Raw genomic sequence first — 19944 nt, forward strand, 5'->3', positions numbered from 1 at the left:
CACTTCCTGCGAGAAGAAGAGACAAACTACTTCCTGCTAGAAGAAGAGACAAACTACTTCCTGCGAGAAGAATAGACAAACTACTTCCCGCGAGAAGAAGAGACAAACTACTTCCTGCGAGAAGAAGAGACAAACTACTTCCTGCGAGAAGAAGAGACAAACTACTTCCCACGAGAAAAAGAGACAAACTACTTCCTATGAGAAGAAGAGACAAACTACTTCCTGCGAGAAAAAGAGACAAACTACTTCCTTTGAGAAAAAGAAAAACTACTTCCTGTGAAAAGAAGAGATAAACTACTTCCTGCGAGAAGAAGAGACAAACTACTTCCCGCGAGAAGAAGAGACAAACTACTTCCTGCTGGAGAAATGTCCAGTAGAGAGTTGGCCTGAAGGTGACATGCTTCCTCTCCACTTGTGTGTTCAGGTGACGTCGCTGGCAGACTCCATGGACGACTCTCTCACCTGCCAGTCAGGTCGCGAGGACTCCCAGGAGGCGGGGGGAGAGGGCGAAGAGGAGGACGAGGAGGAGGAGGAGGAAGAGGAAGAGGAGGAGGAGGAGGAAGACTACAGGGAGTGCACCTGGCGCAGAAGCCCCGCCTCCTCCTCACGCCGCCAGGTGGTAGGCCAGGCGAGCAGCATGCACGAGGACAGCACGGCCACCTCCTTCAGCGACGTGACGCTCTACATGGACGAGGGCTGCCTCCCCTCCTCGCCACTCTCCTGCCCCGCCTCCAGCTCCGACACCGAGTACTGGGGCGGCGGCCGGGAGGACGGCCGAGAGACGGAGCGAGGGAGCGACGCCGGCCGGAGGAGCGGCGCCGAGTGCCGGGGGGAGTACCGGGGCAGGGCCGGGGGCGGCGGGGAAGGAGGGCACCTTCCTGTCTTGACCATAGAGCCGCCCAGCGACAGCTCAGTGGACATGAGTGACAGGTGAGCAAGGCCAATGGGGGAGGGGAGAGAGAGCGGGGGTCACTCATTAAACCTTGTCTTCTTCAGGTCCGAGCGAGGCTCCATCGGCCGGCTGGTGTACGAGCAGGAGCCGCCGGGGGCGGAGCGTGGGGACCAGAGGGAGCAGCGGGGAGGCGACGGCGAGAGCGGAGAGGAGGAGCAAGGAGGGGGCGGGGCAGGAAGCAGCGAGGCGGAGTCGCCGCAGGGAACCATCAAACACAAACCCAACGGCCGCTCGGTGGTGACGGCGCAGGGACAAACGCGGTGCTCCGCCTCCCCTGCTGTGCCCCTCCCCTCGGCCCGCACCCTGCCCCCCCAGGGGCTGCCTCACCCGCTCCAGCACACCCACCCCCACCTGCCCACCGTCCTCCACCACCACCCGCAGTACAATCACATGATGCACCACGGGCACGCCTACCTGCCGCACGTGGCGCACTTCCCCCAGCACCACTACCACCACCTGCACCACCACCACGCTTACCCGGAACCCCCCTCCTCGCCGCTGCCCTCGCCCGTGCCCCCCCTGACGCCGCTTTCCCCGCTGCCGCCGTCCCCCGCCAACGTGGACGCCCATCCGCACCTGCACCATCCGCACCTGCACCACCCGCACCTGCACCACCACCTGCTGTGCTCCGACGGCGACAACGAGAGCGTCAACTCCACCACCACCAACTCCAACGACGACACCACCGTCAACAACGGCAGCTCGGGCTCGTCGTCGCGGGACAGCCTGCGTGAGCCCGTGGGCGTGTCCTCGCTGGCCAAGCAGACCTACCAGCGCCAGAGCCGCCACAGCTGGGACTCGCCCGCCTTCAACAACGACGTGGTGCAGCGCCGCCACTACCGCATCGGACTCAACCTCTTCAACAAGTAGGAGCGCCCTTTTCCTCTCTCAACTTGTACACACTCGCTAGAACCCGCCCTGAAGGTACTGACCGGGTTCTGTCCGTACTACCGACCCGTATTGGAATGGTCTTTTTAGCGGACTGCCTCCAGGACAGAATTTCGAAGCGCAGTCAAGGCATTGAGGGGTTCCGGTTTGGTAACCGCAGGATTAGGTCTCTGCTTTTTGCAGATGATGTGGTCCTGATGGCTTCATCTGACCGGGATCTTCAGCTCTCACTGGATCGGTTCGCAGCCGAGTGTGAAGCGACCGGAATGAGAATCAGCACCTCCAAGTCCGAGTCCATGGTTCTCGCCCGGAAAAGGGTGGAATGCCATCTCCGGGTTGGGGAGGAGACCCTCCCCCAAGTGGAGGAGTTGAAGTACCTAGGAGTCTTGTTCACGAGTGGGGGAAGAGTGGATCGGTGCGGCGTCTTCAGTAATGCGGACGTTGTACCGATCCGTTGTGGTGAAGAAGGAGCTGAGCCGGAAGGCAAAGCTCTCAATTTACCGGTCGATCTACGTTCCCATCCTCACCTATGGTCATGAGCTTTGGGTCATGACCGAAAGGATAAGATCACGGGTACAAGCGGCCCAAATGAGTTTCCTCCGCCGTGTGGCGGGTCTCTCCCTTAGAGATAGGGTGAGAAGCTCTGCCATCCGGGAGGAACTCAAAGTAAAGCCGCTGCTCCTCCACATGGAGAGGAGCCAGATGAGGTGTTTCGGGCATCTGGTCAGGATGCCACCCGAACGCCTCCCTAGGGAGGTGTTTAGGGCACATCCAGCTGGTGGGAGGCCACGGGGAAGACCCAGGACACGTTGGGAAGACTATGTCTCCCGGCTGGCCTGGGAACGCCTCGGGATCCCCCGGGAAGAGCTAGACGAAGTGGCTGGGGAGAGGGAAGTCTGGGTTTCCCTGCTTAGGCTGTTTCCCCCGCGACCCGACCTCGGATAAGCGGAAGATGATGGATGGCTGGATGGATGCCTCCAGGTAATGTTGCACCTTTCCAGGCCTGATAGAACAGAAAGGTTCCCCTTTTCAAAATGCTAATCTACGTTTGTATAAGTTCCTTTGTAAGATGTGTTAGCTGAAGGGGCGCCAAAAAGGGAGTGGGACGTTGACATCCGTGTGGTGTTTGTGCTCAGGAAGCCAGAGAAGGGCATCCAGTACCTGATCGAGAGGGGCTTTGTGTCGGACACACCTGTGGGCATCGCCAGGTTCATCCTGGAGAGGAAAGGTCTGAGTCGTCAGATGATCGGCGAGTTCCTGGGCAGCCGGCAGCAGTTCAACAAGGACGTGCTGGAGTGAGTACCGGGACCGGCCGTCGCCACGGCGACCGCGGCTCACCCGCGCCTCTTGTGTCCGCAGCTGCGTTCTGGACGAGATGGACTTCTCCGGCATGGACCTGGACGACGCCCTGAGGAAGTTCCAGGCTCAGATCAAAGTGCAGGGAGAGGCTCAGCGGGTGGAGCGGCTGGTGGAGGCTTTCAGGTACCGGGCTCCGGTCCCGGCCCCCCGCCCCCCCGCCCGACCCGGCTTGACTCCCCCCTCTCGCCCCGCAGCCAGCGCTACTGCGTGTGCAACCCGGTGCTGATCCGCCAGTTCCAGAACCCAGACACCATCTTCATCCTGGCCTTCGCCATCATCCTCCTCAACACCGACATGTACAGCCCCAACGTCAAGCCCGAGAGGAAGATGAAGCTGGACGACTTCATCAAGAACCTGCGAGGTGAACCCAGACTCACTTTCTTCATCCACACAGCAGCTCAGGTACAAAGGTTGGAAGTGCCATACCATTCCTAACCCATAAGGTGCAATAGGACCTTCTACAGCTATTACAGCTTCAATCTTCTGGGAAGGCTGTCCACAAGGTTGCGGAGTGTGTTTATATCTTCTGGGAAGGCTGTCCACAAGGTTGTGGAATGGGTTTATAGGAATTTCCCACCATTCTTCCAAAAGCACATTGGTGAGGTCACACAATGATGTTGGTGGAGAAGGCCTGGCTGTCAGTCTTTGTTCTAATTCATCCCAAAGGTGTTCTATGAGATTCAGGTTAGGACTCTGTGCAGGCCAGTCAAGTTCATCCACACCAGACTTTATGGGTGCACTGGTGCACAGTCATGTTGGAAGAGGAAGGGGCCCGCTCTAAACTGTTCCCACAATGTTGGGAGCATTCAAAGTTCCTTTCCCTGGAACTAAGGGGCCAAGCCCAACTCCTGAAAAACAACCCAACACCATAATTCCTCCTCCACCAAATGTCACACTGGGTACAATGAAGTCTGAAATGTAGCGTTCTCCTGGCGACCTCCAAACCCAGGCTGGTCTATCAGATTGCCAGATGGAAAAGTGTGATTCGTCAGTCCAGTGGTGATGTCCTTTACACCACTGTATCCCACTTGCTGATGTATGGATTAGATGCAGCTGCTCGCCCGTGAAGCTCTCTGCGTACTGTACGTGGGCTGATTGGAAGGTGACAAGTGATTAGGACACCTGATTCCGATCATTCGGACGGGTGTCCCTCACTGACACAAACACTTTGTCCTCCTGTCCCTCACTGACACAAACACTTTGTGACAAAAGATCTCCAACACACATTAAAGGACCTACGCTCCCTCAGGAAAAAGAGTCTGCTCATGTCCTTCTTGTAAACAGCTTTGCAGTTGTCCTTCCGGTCCAGTCTGCTGTTCATGTGGACTCCCAGGTACTTATACTGCCACCTCCTGGCCCTGGATCTTGATGGGCTCCACAAGGGTCATTTTCTTCTTGACCCGTTCCTTGGTCTTGTCCACATTAGGAGCAGATGGTTGGCCTGAAACCACTCCACAAAGTCAGCAATCAATGTCCCGTGCTCCACTTCCTGTCCTTCTCTGATACCCCTGACCACAGCGGAGACTCTGCAGGTGGCAGGACTTGGAACTTTACTGGAAGTCTGAGGTGTACGGGGTGAACAGGACTGGGGAGCACCTACACCACTGACCACAGGATCCCACAGGGGCCTTTCCAGTCACACAAACTGGTAGTCAGTGATCAATGGATGAACTGGTAAGGAACTGGTATTCAGTGATTAATGGATGAACTGGTAATGAACTGGTAATCAGTGATCAAGGGATGAACTGGTAATGAACTGGTAATCCATGATCAATGGATGAACTGGTAATGAACTGGTATTCAGTGACCAATGGATGAACTGGTAATGAACTGGTTATCAGTGATCTATGGATGAACTGGTAATGAACTGGTAATCCATGATCAAAGGATGAACTGGTAATGAACTGGTAATCCATGGTCGATGGATCAACTGGTAATGAACGGGTATTCAGTGATCAATGGATGAACTGGTAATGAACTGGTATTCAGTGATCAAAGGATGAACTGGTAATGAACTGGTAATCCATGGTCGATGGATGAACTGGTAATGAACTGGTATTCAGTGATCGTTTATTTGGCCTCGGTCCAAAGCACTGACCCTGCAGTGAGAATGCTCAGTAAGCATCAGACCTGAGAACTCTTTTTGGGACGGTCCAGGGGTGGACAACGGCCAGGACATTCCACGAGACCTCCTGGTGGCCATCTATGGACGCATCCAGAAGTGGGAGCTGAGGACCAACGATGACCACGTCTCTCAGGTGCAGGCGGTGGACAGGATGGTGGTCGGCAAGAAGCCGGTAAGCATCTCTTCTGCTCCTTCCTCGCCTTCACCCCTTTAATCAACTCTCTCTCTCTGCGTGTGTGTGTGTGTGTGTGTGTGTGTGTGTGTGTGGTAGGTTCTGTCGCTGCCCCACCGGCGGCTGGTGTGCTGCTGTCAGCTGTTCGAGGTTCCCGATCCCAACCGAGCTCAGAGAAGCGGCGTCCATCAAAGAGAAGTCTTCCTGTTCAACGACCTTCTCATGGTAACACACACACACACACACACACACACACACACACACACTTAGAGGTGGTTGTGTTCCAAGAAAAAATCCTGGATTAAGGACTGAGATGATGAATGGACCTTGGTCTTAATACCAGTCTATGGACAAACTGTGCCACAAAATGTTCATTCTCGAGTTGCCATATGAAGACTAGACAGGAAGCAAGTCTCTTTCATGTCTACTCACCTGTCAACACTGCCTCCTCAGGATCTAACTGGTACTGCACCACCACTCATCTCTCTCTCTCTCTCCCCCTCCTCAGGTGACCAAGATCTTCCAGAAGAAGAAGGCCTCCGTCACCTACAGCTTCCGACAATCATTCCCACTGGTGGACATGCAGGTGCACACCTTCCAGAACACCTGTAAGAACTGTACACAGCACACACCTACTGTCGCACATGTGCACACCTTCCAGAAGGTAACAATATACTGCATCATTGTTTCCGGTTTTTTTTGGGTGGTTTGGAAAACATTTTTCAAAATAATATATTTCAAGTCATTGGAGCCAGATGAGGTGGTTCGGGCATCTGGTCAGGATGCCACCTGAACGCCTCCCTAGGGAGGTGTTTAGGGCACGTCCAGCTGGTAGGAGGCCACGGGGAAGACCCAGGACACGTTGGGAAGACTATGTCTCCCGGCTGGCCTGGGAACGCCTCGGGATCCCCCGGGAAGAGCTAGACGAAGTGGCTGGGGAGAGGGAAGTCTGGGCTTCCCTGCTTAGGCTGCTGCCCCCGCGACCCGACCTCGGATAAGCGGAAGACGATGGATGGATGGAGCCATAAATTGGTCAAATATTCATAACAATATTGCTTTTGATTCGTTATTATATTTTGAACAATGCCAATAAACAACCAGAAGATTTAGATGGGCCTTGGACTTGGGGCCGGGGGGTCTGAATCCTTGAGTTTTATGTGCTAACTGTACAAAATGTGTGCTAAGGATAGCATAGTAACAGTCAGCATGTTGCGTGTACCATGTTGTACGACTCAAAGGTGCATGGCTGCGGAAATCCATCCATCCATTTTCTACCGCTTATTCCCCTTCGGGGCCGCGGGGGGTGCGGAAATACACAAAAAAGTGTAAAAATATCAATCAATCAATCAATGTTTACTTATATAGCCCTAAATCACTAGTGTCTCAAAGGGCTGCACAAACCACCACGACATCCTCGGTAGGCCCACATAAGGGCAAGGAAAAACTCACACCCGGTGGGACGTCGGTGACAATGATGACTATGAGAAACCTTGGAGAGGAGGAAAGCAATGGATTTCGAGCGGGTCTAACATGATACTGTGAAAGTTCAATCCATAATGGACCCAACACGGTCGCGAGAGTCCAGTCCAAAGCGGATCCGACACAGCAGCGAGAGTCCCGTTCCAGCAGGAAACCATCCCAAGCGGAGGCGGATCAGCAGCGCAGGGATGACAAAGTTAGCAAGCCTAAGTTATCCTGCTAACATGCTACGGTTTGCATGCTAGCATGTGTCAGATACCAACTTGCATGACTCCGGGCTAAACAGTAGCAAACGTAACTCTGAAAGTTAGCACGCTAACGGGAGTTAGCTTGTGTCACATTTGGAGGTCTATGACTCTCAGGTGTACGGCTGGCCAAATACAAACAAAGTGTAAAAATAGATGAAAAAGTGTCATTTGGGAAATATTTGCCATTATAAAGGTGCGTACCTATTCAATGGGCCCGGAGCAATTCATTGTTAAAATAGCGTTGCCATGGTAACACAAAATCTACCGCTGTTGTCCTTACCCAGACCTTTCTGACGGTATGACATATGTGGGGTTCGTTGACCGGTTCATCTCATATTAGACCAAAGCGCCGTACCTATTCAATAGGCCCATTTTATTGTGAATAACGTTGCCATGGTAACACAGAATGTTCCTAATTTAGAATGGGCTCATTGGCGCAAACGAGACCTTCCAGACAGTACAACACATGTGGGGTACGTAGTCAGGTTGGTCTCCTATTAGACAAATTAGGCTGGCCTATTGTTGCAAAAAAAAATTGGCGCATATTTTGTTTTATACGTGAATATCGTCGCCATGGTAACATGAATTGTTCCAGATTTGAAATACACCCGTAGCTGGAAAGTAGTACCTTTCTGACGGTATGACATATGTGGGGGTTCGTTGGTCAGTTAGGGTTAGGGTCAGGGTTGGGTGAAAATGAGTCAGGGGCCACAAAGTAAGGGTTAGTGTTGGGTGAAAAAGAGTGAGGGGCCAGACAGTAAGGGTTAGGGTTGGGTGAAAAAGAGTGAGGGGCCACACTTTGTAAGGGGTCAGGGTTGGGTGAAAAAGAGTGAGGAGCCACACAGTAAGGTGTAGGGTTGGGTGAAAATGAGTCAGGGGCCACAAAGTAAGGGTTAGTGTTGGGTGAAAAAGAGTGAGGGGCCACACTTTGTAAGGGGTCAGGGTTGGGTGAAAATGAGTCAGGGGCCAGACAGTAAGGTTTAGGGTTGGGTGAGAATGAGTGAGGGGCCACACAGTAAGGGTTAGGTTGGGTGAATAAGAGTGAGGGGCCACACTTTGTAAGGGGTAAGGGTTGGGTGAAAATGAGTCAGGGGCCAGACAGTAAGGGTTAGGGTTGGGTGAAAAAGAGTGAGGGGCCAGGCAGTAAGGGTTAGGGTTGGGTGAAAAAGAGTGAGGGGCCACACAGTAAGGGTTAGGGTTGGGTGAAAATGAGTCAGGGGCCACACAGTAAGGTTTAGGGTTGGGTGAAAAAGAGTGAGGGGCCACACAGCAAGGGTTAGGGTTGGGTGAAAATGAGTCAGGGGCCACACAGTAAGGTTTAGGGTTGGATGAAAAAGAGTGAGGGGCCACACTTTGTAAGGGCTTGGGTTGGGTGAAAACGAGTGAGGGGCCACACTTTGTAAGGGGTCAGGGTTGGGTGAAAAAGAGTGAGGAGCCACACAGTAAGGTGTAGGGTTGGGTGAAAATGAGTCAGGGGCCAGACAGTAAGGGTAAGGGTTGGGTGAAAAAGAGTAAGGGGCCACACTTTGTAAGGGTTGGGTGAAAATGAGTCCGGGGCCAGACAGTAAGGGTTAGGGTTGGGTGAAAATGAGTCAGGGGCCAGACAGTAAGGGTTAGGGTTGGGTGAAGAAGAGTGGGGGGCCACACTTTGTAAGGGGTAAGGGTTGGGTGAAAATGAGTCAGGGGCCACACAGTAAGGGTTAGGGTTGGGTGAAAAAGAGTGAGGGGCCACACTTTGTAAGGGGTAAGGGTTGGGTGAAAATGAGTCAGGGGCCAGACAGTAAGGGTTAGGGTTGGGTGAAAAAGAGTCAGGGGCCAGACAGTAAGGGTTAGGGTTGGGTGAAAAAGAGTGAGGGGCCACACAGCAAGGGTTAGGGTTGGATGAAAATGAGTTAGGGGCCACACAGTAAGGTGTAGGGTTGGGTGAAAATGAGTCAGGGGCCAGACAGTAAGGGTTAGGGTTGGGTGAAAAAGAGTAAGGGGCCACACTTTGTAAGGGTTGGGTGAAAATGAGTCAGGGGCCACACAGTAAGGTTTAGGGTTGGGTGAAAATGAGTCAGGGGCCAGACAGTAGGGGTTAGGGTTGGGTGAAAAAGAGTGAGGGGACACACTTTGTAAGGGGTAAGGGTTGGGTGAAAATGAGTCAGGGGCCAGACAGTAAGGGTTAGGGTTGGGTGAAAATGAGTCAGGGGCCAGACAGTAAGGTTTAGGGTTGGGTGAAGAAGAGTGGGGGGCCACACTTTGTAAGGGTTGGGTGAAAATGAGTCCGGGGCCAGACAGTAAGGGTTAGGGTTGGGTGAAAATGAGTCAGGGGCCAGACAGTAAGGGTTAGGGTTGGGTGAAAAAGAGTGAGGGGCCACACTTTGTAAGGGGTAAGGGTTGGGTGAAAATGAGTCAGGGGCCAGACAGTAAGGGTTAGGGTTGGGTGAAAATGAGTCAGGGGCCAGACAGTAAGGTTTAGGGTTGGATGAAGAAGAGTGGGGGGCCACACTTTGTAAGGGTTGGGTGAAAATGAGTCCGGGGCCAGACAGTAAGGGTTAGGGTTGGGTGAAAATGAGTCAGGGGCCAGACAGTAAGGGTTAGGGTTGGGTGAAGAAGAGTGGGGGGCCACACTTTGTAAGGGGTAAGGGTTGGGTGAAAATGAGTCAGGGGCCACACAGTAAGGGTTAGGGTTGGGTGGAAAAGAGTGAGGGGCCACACTTTGTAAGGGGTAAGGGTTGGGTGAAAATGAGTCAGGGGCCAGACAGTAAGGGTTAGGGTTGGGTGAAAAAGAGTCAGGGGCCAGACAGTAAGGGTTAGGGTTGGGTGAAAAAGAGTGAGGGGCCACACAGCAAGGGTTAGGGTTGGATGAAAATGAGTTAGGGGCCACACAGTAAGGTGTAGGGTTGGGTGAAAATGAGTCAGGGGCCAGACAGTAAGGGTTAGGGTTGGGTGAAAAAGAGTAAGGGGCCACACTTTGTAAGGGTTGGGTGAAAATGAGTCAGGGGCCACACAGTAAGGTTTAGGGTTGGGTGAAAATGAGTCAGGGGCCAGACAGTAGGGGTTAGGGTTGGGTGAAAAAGAGTGAGGGGACACACTTTGTAAGGGGTAAGGGTTGGGTGAAAATGAGTCAGGGGCCAGACAGTAAGGGTTATGGTTGGGTGAAAAAGAGTGAGGGGCCACACAGTAAGTGTTAGGGTTGGGTGAAAATGAGTCAGGGGCCACACAGTAAGGTTTAGGGTTGGGTGAAAAAGAGTGAGGGGCCCCACCTTGTAATGTGTCAGGGTTGGGTGAAAAAGAGTGTGGGGCCACACAGTAAAGAGTGGCTGATGTCGTGCAGACTACCCTCACGCCATCAGGCTGACGTCGGCCAACCCGGGCGGCGAAAGGAAGGTTCTCATCGTGTTCACGGCGCCGAGCCAGCAGGACCGCGCCCGCTTCACCTCTGACCTCCGAGAGAGCGTGGCCGAGGTGCAGGACATGGAGAAGTACCGCCTGGAAGGTGAGTGCTCGGCACCGTGGGCGTGTCCTCTGCTCACCGCCTCTGTCTTTTGTCCCTCCCGACGCCGCCGCAGCCGAGCTGGAGAAGCAGAAAGGTGTGATGCGGCCCGCCCCGCTGACGGGGGGCGGAGCCATGCCGGGGGGCGGGCCCGGGGCGGAGGCGGTGAACGGCACCCTGGGCAGGCCCAGCCTGGATGACACCTACGCCTCGGTGGACGGACTCAAACGCACGGCGCTCAGCTCCTCCCTCAGGGACCTCTCGGAGACCGGTGAGCAGGCCCCGCCCCTTTTTCTACCTGCCCGATAATGCAAAATTTTGTTGTCCTTTCATGATGGCTCCTACATGTGATGTCATAATAATGTCTGCTCTTCTGCACTATGATTGGCCCACAGGAAAGCGAGGACGCAGGAACAGTGTGGGCTCCCTCGACAGCACCATGGAGGTGAGTGTGGTATCAATATAGGTCTTGTCTCAAAGTAGATGTACTGTATCAATATAGGTCTTGTCTCAAAGTAGATGTACTGTATCAATATAGGTCTTGTCTCAAAGTAGATGTACTGTATCAATATAGGTCTTGTTTCAAAGTAGATGTACTGTATCAATATAGGTCTTGTCTCAAAGTAGACTTCTTGTCTTGCGCTCCTACTTTGGTGGCTTTCCCTTTCTTGTTGGTATTTTCCTGTAACAGCATCCAACATTCTGAGGGCGCACTTTGTGTTTTTGATTGTCCACATGTTGTCTCGCCGCACTCCCAGGGTTCCATCATCAGCAGCCCCCGGCAGCACCAGCAGTACCACGCCGGGGGCGTCCTGGCCTACAGCCCCACCATGGCGCCACCGTCCCCGGCAGCCTACCGGCCCCACCGCCCTACTCAGAGCCCCGGTACGGGGGTGGGTGGTGGGCCGGGGCTCTGTCACAACCAGGGAGGTTTGAGCATCTCCCCGCTCGTAAGCGGGGGCGTGGCTGGGGGCGGCGGCGGGATGGCGACGGTTGCCGGGCCGAGTGGCGGCGGCGGCGGCCGGCTGGGGAACTTTTTCGGCAGCCGACGAGGGAAAGTTCCGGGTCCCCTGACGATGACTTCTCCAACGCCGCAGAGTCCCCTGAGTCCCCTGATGATATCCTCCCCGCCCCACTACCCCGCTCCCGAGCCGCCCATCGCCCACCCTTCCTCCCCTTCCCCATGCCCCTCCCCATCGGGCAACCTCGGCCAGTTGGACCCGGGAGGCCCGGGCGGGGCGCCGTCCAAGCTCCAGGCTTTGCACGCCCAGTATTGCCACGGCAACAGTGGAGGAGGCGGAGTCAGTGGGCATCAGCCGCAGCAGACTCCCCCCCCGCCTTACAACCATCATCACCGCTACCACATGCAGAGCGTCCCGCAGCACCACCCCCTCATGCAGCGGGTGTCGGTCCCGCGGCGCCAGGGCCCGTCCAGCAGCGCCGCGTCCCACATGCAGCAGCGGGTCCAGCACGGTGCCGGCCAGCACCAACGCTACAGCGCAGTCTCTGGTTTCATCACGCCCCCGCCACTGTCCCCGCACTCGCCTCTTACCCCACACGGACTTTACCACTCCCACCCCCGCGGCGGCGCCAAGTTGCCTCTCACCATCTCGCACTCCCAGCCCCACCCCCACGCTCACTCTCACAACCACTCCCCGCTCAGCCTGTCTCCCACCGCCACCCCGCCCACTCACTTCATCTTCTCCGCGCCTCCGCCGCAGACCCCGTCGGCGCGCCTTGTCACGCAGACGCCGCCGCAGCCCTACGGCCCCCACTACCCGCAGCTCTCCTCCATCCCGCCCCCGCCACCGCACTCCCCGCTACCACCGCCGTCTGCCGCGCCGCTCTCCCCTCACCCGGGGGCGGCGGGCGGCCTGGGGTCCAAGTCCAAGCCGGTCAGTCGGATCAGCACGGTCGTGTGAGGAGCCTGAGAACCGGGGCGGCGAGCGACCTTGTCACCGCCCATCGTAGGGCGGGGCTGAGAGGAAGCCGGCGGCGCAGGAGGAGAGCGGGCGGGCAAGTGCAAACCTATCAAAATGGCCGCCTGGTGAGACGGCGAGCGCTTAAAGCGGGGAAGAGGAAGTTACTTAGCCTCTGTTATTTCCACCTCCACTTCCCCCGCGGTTAGCGCCGCCTTCTTTTAACTTACGGAAAGTGGAGTGGTCCCTTGAGCGGCCAGCGGGGGGCGCTGTACTTACTTTGTGTCCTTGATTGACAGCCATGCATGTCTTGCGCAATAGCGACTGAGTGTCCACGCTTACAGGGAACAGGGGGGCGGGGTTGGGGACCGCCAAGCCCCGCCCCCAAAGTCACTCGAGTTCTTTTGTAACTTTGAAAAGCCATCGAACTAAAAGTGTTTTTGTTTTTTTTTTACCTCCGTGCTTGCTGGAGTTCTTGTGGCGGCTCGCAGGGTTTGGACATTTGGACATTTCATCGCCCGTATGAAGAAATATAAATAATATATATTATTATAACCGAAACACCCCCACCCCCAACCCCCCCACTTAGTGTGTTCTATTTTCTACGTGTTGCCAAGGGAGGAGATTAACGTGCTACAAGGTGCCAAACAGGGTGCATTCTGGGAAACAGAGTCTCTTCTTTTTTTCCAGACAAATATTCATAACAATCATGGCTTTAGTGGTTCAGAGCAGGGGTCCCAAACGAGGGCCCCAGACCCCCAGTGGCCCCCACTTGACTTTTTATTTACTACAATTTGTCCTGGCAGACGTCCAACCATCTTGTTGGCGTACACACTTGTGGACGTGTTACACACTAACTGTGTACATGCTACACACTAACTGTGTACATGCTACACACTAATTGGCTACACACTAATTGTGTACATACTACACACTAACTGTGTACATGCTACACACTAATTGTGTACATGCTACACACTAATTGTGTACATGCTACACACTAATTGTGTACATGCTACACACTAATTGTGTACATGCAACACACTAACTGTGTACATGCTACACACTAACTGTGTACGTGCTACACACTAATTGTGTACATGCTACACACTAATTGTGTGCATACTACACACTAACTGTGTACATGCTACACACTAATTGTGTACATGCTACACACTAATTGTGTACATGCTACACCTTAATTGTGTACATGCTACACACTAACTGTGTACATACTACACACTAACTGTGTACATGCTACACCTTAATTGTGTACATGCTACACACTAATTGTGTACATGCTACACACTAACTGTGTACATGCTACACACTAATTGTGTACATGCTACACACTAATTGGCTACACACTAATTGTGTACATACTATACACTAACTGTGTACATGCTACACACTAATTGTGTACATGCTACACACTAATTGTGTACATGCTACACACTAACTGTGTACATGCTACACACTAATTGTGTACATGCTACACACTAACTGTGTGCATGCTACACACTAATTGTGTACATGCTACACACTAATTGTGTACATGCTACACACTAATTGTGTACATGCTACACACTAACTGTGTACATGCTACACACTAATTGTGTACATGCTACACACTAACTGTGTACATACTACACAGCAATTGTGTACATGCTACACACTAATTGTGTACATGCTACACACTAACTGTGTACATGCTACACACTAACTGTGTACATGCTACACACTAACTGTGTACATGCTACACACTAATTGTGTACATGTTACACACTAACTGTGTACATGCTACACACTAATTGTGTACATGATACACACTAACTGTGTACATGCTACACACTAATTGTGTATATGCTACACACTAATTGTGTACATGCTACACACTAACTGTGTACATGCTACACACTAATTGTGTACATGCTACACACTAATTGTGTACATGCTACACACTAACTGTGTACATGCTACACACTAATTGTGTACATGCTACACACTAATTGGCTACACACTAATTGTGTACATACTACACACTAACTGTGTACATGCTACACACTAACTGTGTACATGCTACACCTTAATTGTGTACATGCTACACACTAATTGGCTACACACTAATTGTGTACATACTACACACTAACTGTGTACATGCTACACACTAACTGTGTACATGCTACACACTAATTGTGTACATGCTACACACTAATTGGCTACACACTAATTGTGTACATGCTACACACTAACTGTGTACATGCTACACACTAATTGGCTACACACTAATTGTGTACATACTACACACTAATTGTGTACATGCTACACACTAACTGTGTACATGCTACCCACTAATTGTGTACATGCTACACACTAATTGTGTACATGCTACACACTAATTGTGTACATGCTACACACTAACTGTGTACATGCTACACACTAATTGTGTACATGCTACACACTAACTGTGTACATGCTACACACTAATTGTGTACGTGCTACACACTAACTGTGTACATGCTACACACTAATTGTGTACATGCTACACACTAACTGTGTACATGCTACACACTAACTGTGTACATGCTACACACTAATTGTGTACATGCTACACACTAATTGGCTACACACTAATTGTGTACATACTACACACTAATTGTGTACATGCTACACACTAATTGTGTACATGCTACACACTAACACTTCCACTCTGTTGAATAGACTGCAAAGACAAGATGTTTCATGTTCACACTGACAAACTTTGCTATTTGTTGCAATTTGATGCCTGCAACATGTTTCAAAAAAAGCTGGCACAGGTGGCAAAAAAGAGTGGGAGAGCGGAGGAATGCTCATCAAAGACTTATTTGGAACATGCCACAGGTGAACAGGCTAATTGGGAACAGGTGGGTGCCATGATTGGCTATAAAAGCAGCTTCCATGAAACTCTCACTCGTTCACAAACAAGGACGGGGCGAAGGGTCACCACTTTGTCAACAAACGCCCGAGCAAATTGTTTAAGAACAACATTTCTCAACAAGGAATTTAGGGATTTCACCATCTACGCTCTGTAATATCATCAAAAGGTGCAGAGAATGTGGAGAAATTACTGCACGTAAGCGGCAAGGACGAAAACCAACATGCCCTTCGATCCCTCAAGTAACACTGCATCAAAAAGCCACGTCGGTGTAAAGGATATCACCACACGGGCTCAGGAACACTTCAGAAAACCGCTGTCATAACTACAGTTGGCCGCTACATCCGTAAGTGCAAGTTAAAACTCTACTATGTAAAGCCACAATCATTTATCAACAACACCCAGAAAACGTTTCATCTAAGATGGACTGATGCAGAGTGATGCCAACAGTGGACGTGAACAAGTTCAGTGATGCCAACAGTGAGCGTGAACAAGTTCAGTGATGCCAACAGTGGGCGTGAACAAGTTCAGTGATGCCAACAGTGGACAAGAACAAGTTCAGTGATGCCAACAGTGGACGTGAACAAGTTCAGTTATGCCAACAGCGGACGTGAACAAGTTGAGTGATGCTAACAGTGGACGTGAACAAGTTGAGTGATGCCAACAGTGGACGTGAACAAGTTCAGTGATGCTAACAGTGGACGTGGACAAGTTGAGGGATGCCAACAGTGGACATTAACAAGTTCAGTGATGCCAACAGTGGACGTGAACACGTTGAGTGATGCCAACAGTGGGCGTGAACAAGTTCAGTGATGCCAACAGTGGACGTGAACAAGTTCAGTGATGCCAACAGTGGACGTGAACAAGTTGAGTGATGCCAACAGTGGACGTGAACAAGTTGAGTGATGCCAACAGTGGACGTGAACAAGTTGAGTGATGCCAACAGTGGACGTGAACAAGTTGAGTGATGCCAACAGTGGACGTGAACAAGTTGAGTGATGCCAACAGTGGACGTGAACAAGTTGAGTGATGCCAACAGTGGACGTGAACAAGTTAAGTGATGCCAACAGTGGATGTGAACAAGTTCAGTGATGCCAACAGTGGACGTGAACAAGTTCATTGATGCCAACAGTGGACGTGAACAAGTTCAGTGATGCCAACAGTGGATGTGAACAAGTTCAGTAATGCCAACAGTGGACATGAACAAGTTGAGTGATGCCAACAGTGGACGTGAACAAGTTGAGTGATGCCAACAGTGGACATGAACAAGTTGAGTGATGCCAACAGTGGACGTGAACAAGTTCAGTGATGCCAACAGTGGACGTGAACAAGTTGAGTGATGCCAACAGTGGACATGAACAAGTTCAGTGATGCCAACAGTGGGCGTGAACAAGTTGAGTGATGCCAACAGTGGACGTGAACAAGTTCAGTGATGCCAACAGTGGATGTGAACAAGTTCAGTGATGCCAACAGTGGACATGAACAAGTTGAGTGATGCCAACAGTGGACGTGAACAAGTTCAGTGATGCCAACAGTGGACATGAACAAGTTCAGTGATGCCAACAGTGGACATGAACAAGTTGAGTGATGCTAACAGTGGACGTGAACAAGTTGAGTGATGCCAACAGTGGACATGAACAAGTTGAGTGATGCCAACAGTGGACGTGAACAATTTCAGTGATGCCAACAGTGGATGTGAACAAGTTCAGTGATGCCAACAGTGGACATGAACAAGTTCATTGATGCCAACAGTGGGCGTGAACAAGTTGAGTGATGCCAACAGTGGACGTGAACAAGTTGAGTGATGCCAACGTTGAGTGATGCCAACAGTGGACATGAACAAGTTGAGTGATGCCAACAGTGGACGTGAACAAGTTGAGTGATGCCAACGTTGAGTGATGCCAACAGTGGACATGAACAAGTTCAGTGATGCCAACAGTGGACATGAACAAGTTGAGTGATGCCAACAGTGGACATGAACAAGTTCAGTGATGCCAACAGTGGGCGTGAACAAGTTGAGTGATGCCAACAGTGGACGTGAACAAGTTCAGTGATGCCAACAGTGGATGTGAACAAGTTCAGTGATGCCAACAGTGGACATGAACAAGTTGAGTGATGCCAACAGTGGACGTGAACAAGTTGAGTGATGCCAACAGTGGACATGAACAAGTTGAGTGATGCCAACAGTGGACGTGAACAAGTTCAGTGATGCCGACAGTGGACGTGAACAAGTTCAGTGATGCCAACAGTGGACATGAACAAGTTCAGTGATGCCAACAGTGGACATGAACAAGTTCAGTGATGCCGACAGTGGACGTGAACAAGTTCAGTGATGCCAACAGTGGGCGTGAACAAGTTGAGTGATGCCAACAGTGGACGTGAACAAGTTGAGTGATGCCAACAGTGGACATGAACAAGTTGAGTGATGCCAACAGTGGACGTGAACAAGTTGAGTGATGCCAACAGTCGACGTGAACAAGTTCAGTGATGCCAACAGTGGACGTGAACAAGTTGAGTGATGCTAACAGTGGACATGAACAAGTTCAGTGATGCCAACAGTGGACATGAACAAGTTCAGTGATGCCAACAGTGGACATGAACAAGTTGAGTGATGCCAACAGTGGACATGAACAAGTTGAGTGGTGCCAACAGTGGGCGTGAACATTTTCAGTGATGCCAACAGTGGACGTGAACAAGTTGAGTGATGCCAACAGTGGACGTGAACAAGTTGAGTGATGCCAACAGTGGACGTGAACAAGTTGAGTGATGCCAACAGTGGACGTGAACAAGTTCAGTGATGCCAACAGTGGACGTGAACAAGTTGAGTGATGCCAACAGTGGACGTGAACAAGTTCAGTGATGCCAACAGTGGACGTGAACAAGTTCAGTGATGCCAACAGTGGACATGAACAAGTTGAGTGATGCCAACAGTGGACATGAACAAGTTCAGTGATGCCAACAGTGGACGTGAACAAGTTAAGTGATGCCAACAGTGGGCGTGAACAAGTTCAGTGATGCCAACAGTGGACGTGAACAAGTTAAGTGATGCCAACAGTGGACGTGAACAAGTTAAGTGATGCCAACAGTGGACGTGAACAAGTTGAGTGATGCCAACAGTGGGCGTGAACAATGAGTGATGCCAACAGTGGTCGTGAACAAGTTCAGTGATGCCAACAGTGGACGTGAACAAGTTCAGTGATGCCAACAGTGGACGTGAACAAGTTCAATGATGCCAACAGTGCACGTGAACAAGTTGAGTGATGCCAACAGTGGACGTGAACAAGTTGAGTGATGCCAACAGTTGACGTGAACAAGTTGAGTGATGCCAACGTTGAGTGATGACAACAGTGGACATGAACAAGTTGAGTGATGCCAACAGTGGACGTGAACAAGTTGAGTGATGGCAACGTTGAGTGATGCCAACAGTGGACATGAACAAGTTGAGTGATGCCAACAGTGGACATGAACAAGTTCAGTGATGCCAACAGTGGGCGTGAACAAGTTGAGTGATGCCAACGTTGAGTGATGCCAACAGTGGACATGAACAAGTTGAGTGATGCCAACAGTGGACGTGAACAAGTTGAGTGATGCCAACGTTGAGTGATGCCAACAGTGGACATGAACAAGTTGAGTGATGCCAACAGTGGACGTGAACAAGTTGAGTGATGCCAACAGTGGACATGAACAAGTTCAGTGATGCCAACAGTGGACATGAACAAGTTGAGTGATGCCAACAGTGGGCGTGAACAAGTTGAATGATGCCAACAGTGGACGTGAACAAGTTAAGTGATGCCAACAGTGGACATGAACAAGTTGAGTGATGCCAACAGTGGACGTGAACAAGTTGAGTGATGCCAACAGTGGACGTGAACAAGTTGAGTGATGCCAACAGTGGACGTGAACAAGTTGATTGATGCCAACAGTGGACGTGAACAAGTTCAGTGATGCCAACAGTGGACGTGAACAAGTTGAGTGATGCCAACAGTGGACATGAACAAGTTGAGTGATGCCAACAGTGGACGTGAACAAGTTGAGTGATGCCAACAGTGGACGTGAACAAGTTCAGTGATGCCAACAGTGGACGTGAACAAGTTGAGTGATGCTAACAGTGGACATGAACAAGTTCAGTGATGCCAACAGTGGACATGAACAAGTTGAGTGATGCCAACAGTGGACGTGAACAAGTTGAGTGATGCTAACAGTGGACATGAACAAGTTCAGTGATGCCAACAGTGGACGTGAACAAGTTCAGTGATGCCAACAGTGGACGTGAACAAGTTGAGTGATGCCAACAGTGGACATGAACAAGTTCAGTGATGCCAACAGTGGGCGTGAACAAGTTGAGTGATGCCAACAGTGGACGTGAACAAGTTCAGTGATGCCAACAGTGGATGTGAACAAGTTCAGTGA

The 19944-nt window shown here is 51.5% G+C and overlaps 1 protein-coding gene across 1 annotated transcript in view; it reads left to right on the forward strand.

Moving 5' to 3' along the window:
• Positions 1-13677, forward strand: part of LOC133554019 (IQ motif and SEC7 domain-containing protein 2-like) — a 42480-nt gene extending 28803 nt beyond the window's left edge. Inside the window, exons 6-17 of the mRNA XM_061902345.1 lie at positions 425-930; positions 997-1818; positions 2977-3135; positions 3200-3322; positions 3394-3560; positions 5357-5496; positions 5596-5721; positions 6005-6104; positions 10543-10704; positions 10778-10972; positions 11097-11146; positions 11460-13677. Coding sequence (XP_061758329.1) covers positions 425-930; positions 997-1818; positions 2977-3135; positions 3200-3322; positions 3394-3560; positions 5357-5496; positions 5596-5721; positions 6005-6104; positions 10543-10704; positions 10778-10972; positions 11097-11146; positions 11460-12623 — 3714 coding nt within the window. The 3' untranslated portion in view covers positions 12624-13677. The remainder of the gene's footprint in view (positions 1-424; positions 931-996; positions 1819-2976; positions 3136-3199; positions 3323-3393; positions 3561-5356; positions 5497-5595; positions 5722-6004; positions 6105-10542; positions 10705-10777; positions 10973-11096; positions 11147-11459) is intronic.
• Positions 13678-19944: the final 6267 nt, after the last annotated feature.

This window comes from Nerophis ophidion, linkage group LG06, assembly GCF_033978795.1.
Source record: "Nerophis ophidion isolate RoL-2023_Sa linkage group LG06, RoL_Noph_v1.0, whole genome shotgun sequence".
NCBI classification, from domain to species: Eukaryota; Metazoa; Chordata; class Actinopteri; order Syngnathiformes; family Syngnathidae; genus Nerophis; species Nerophis ophidion.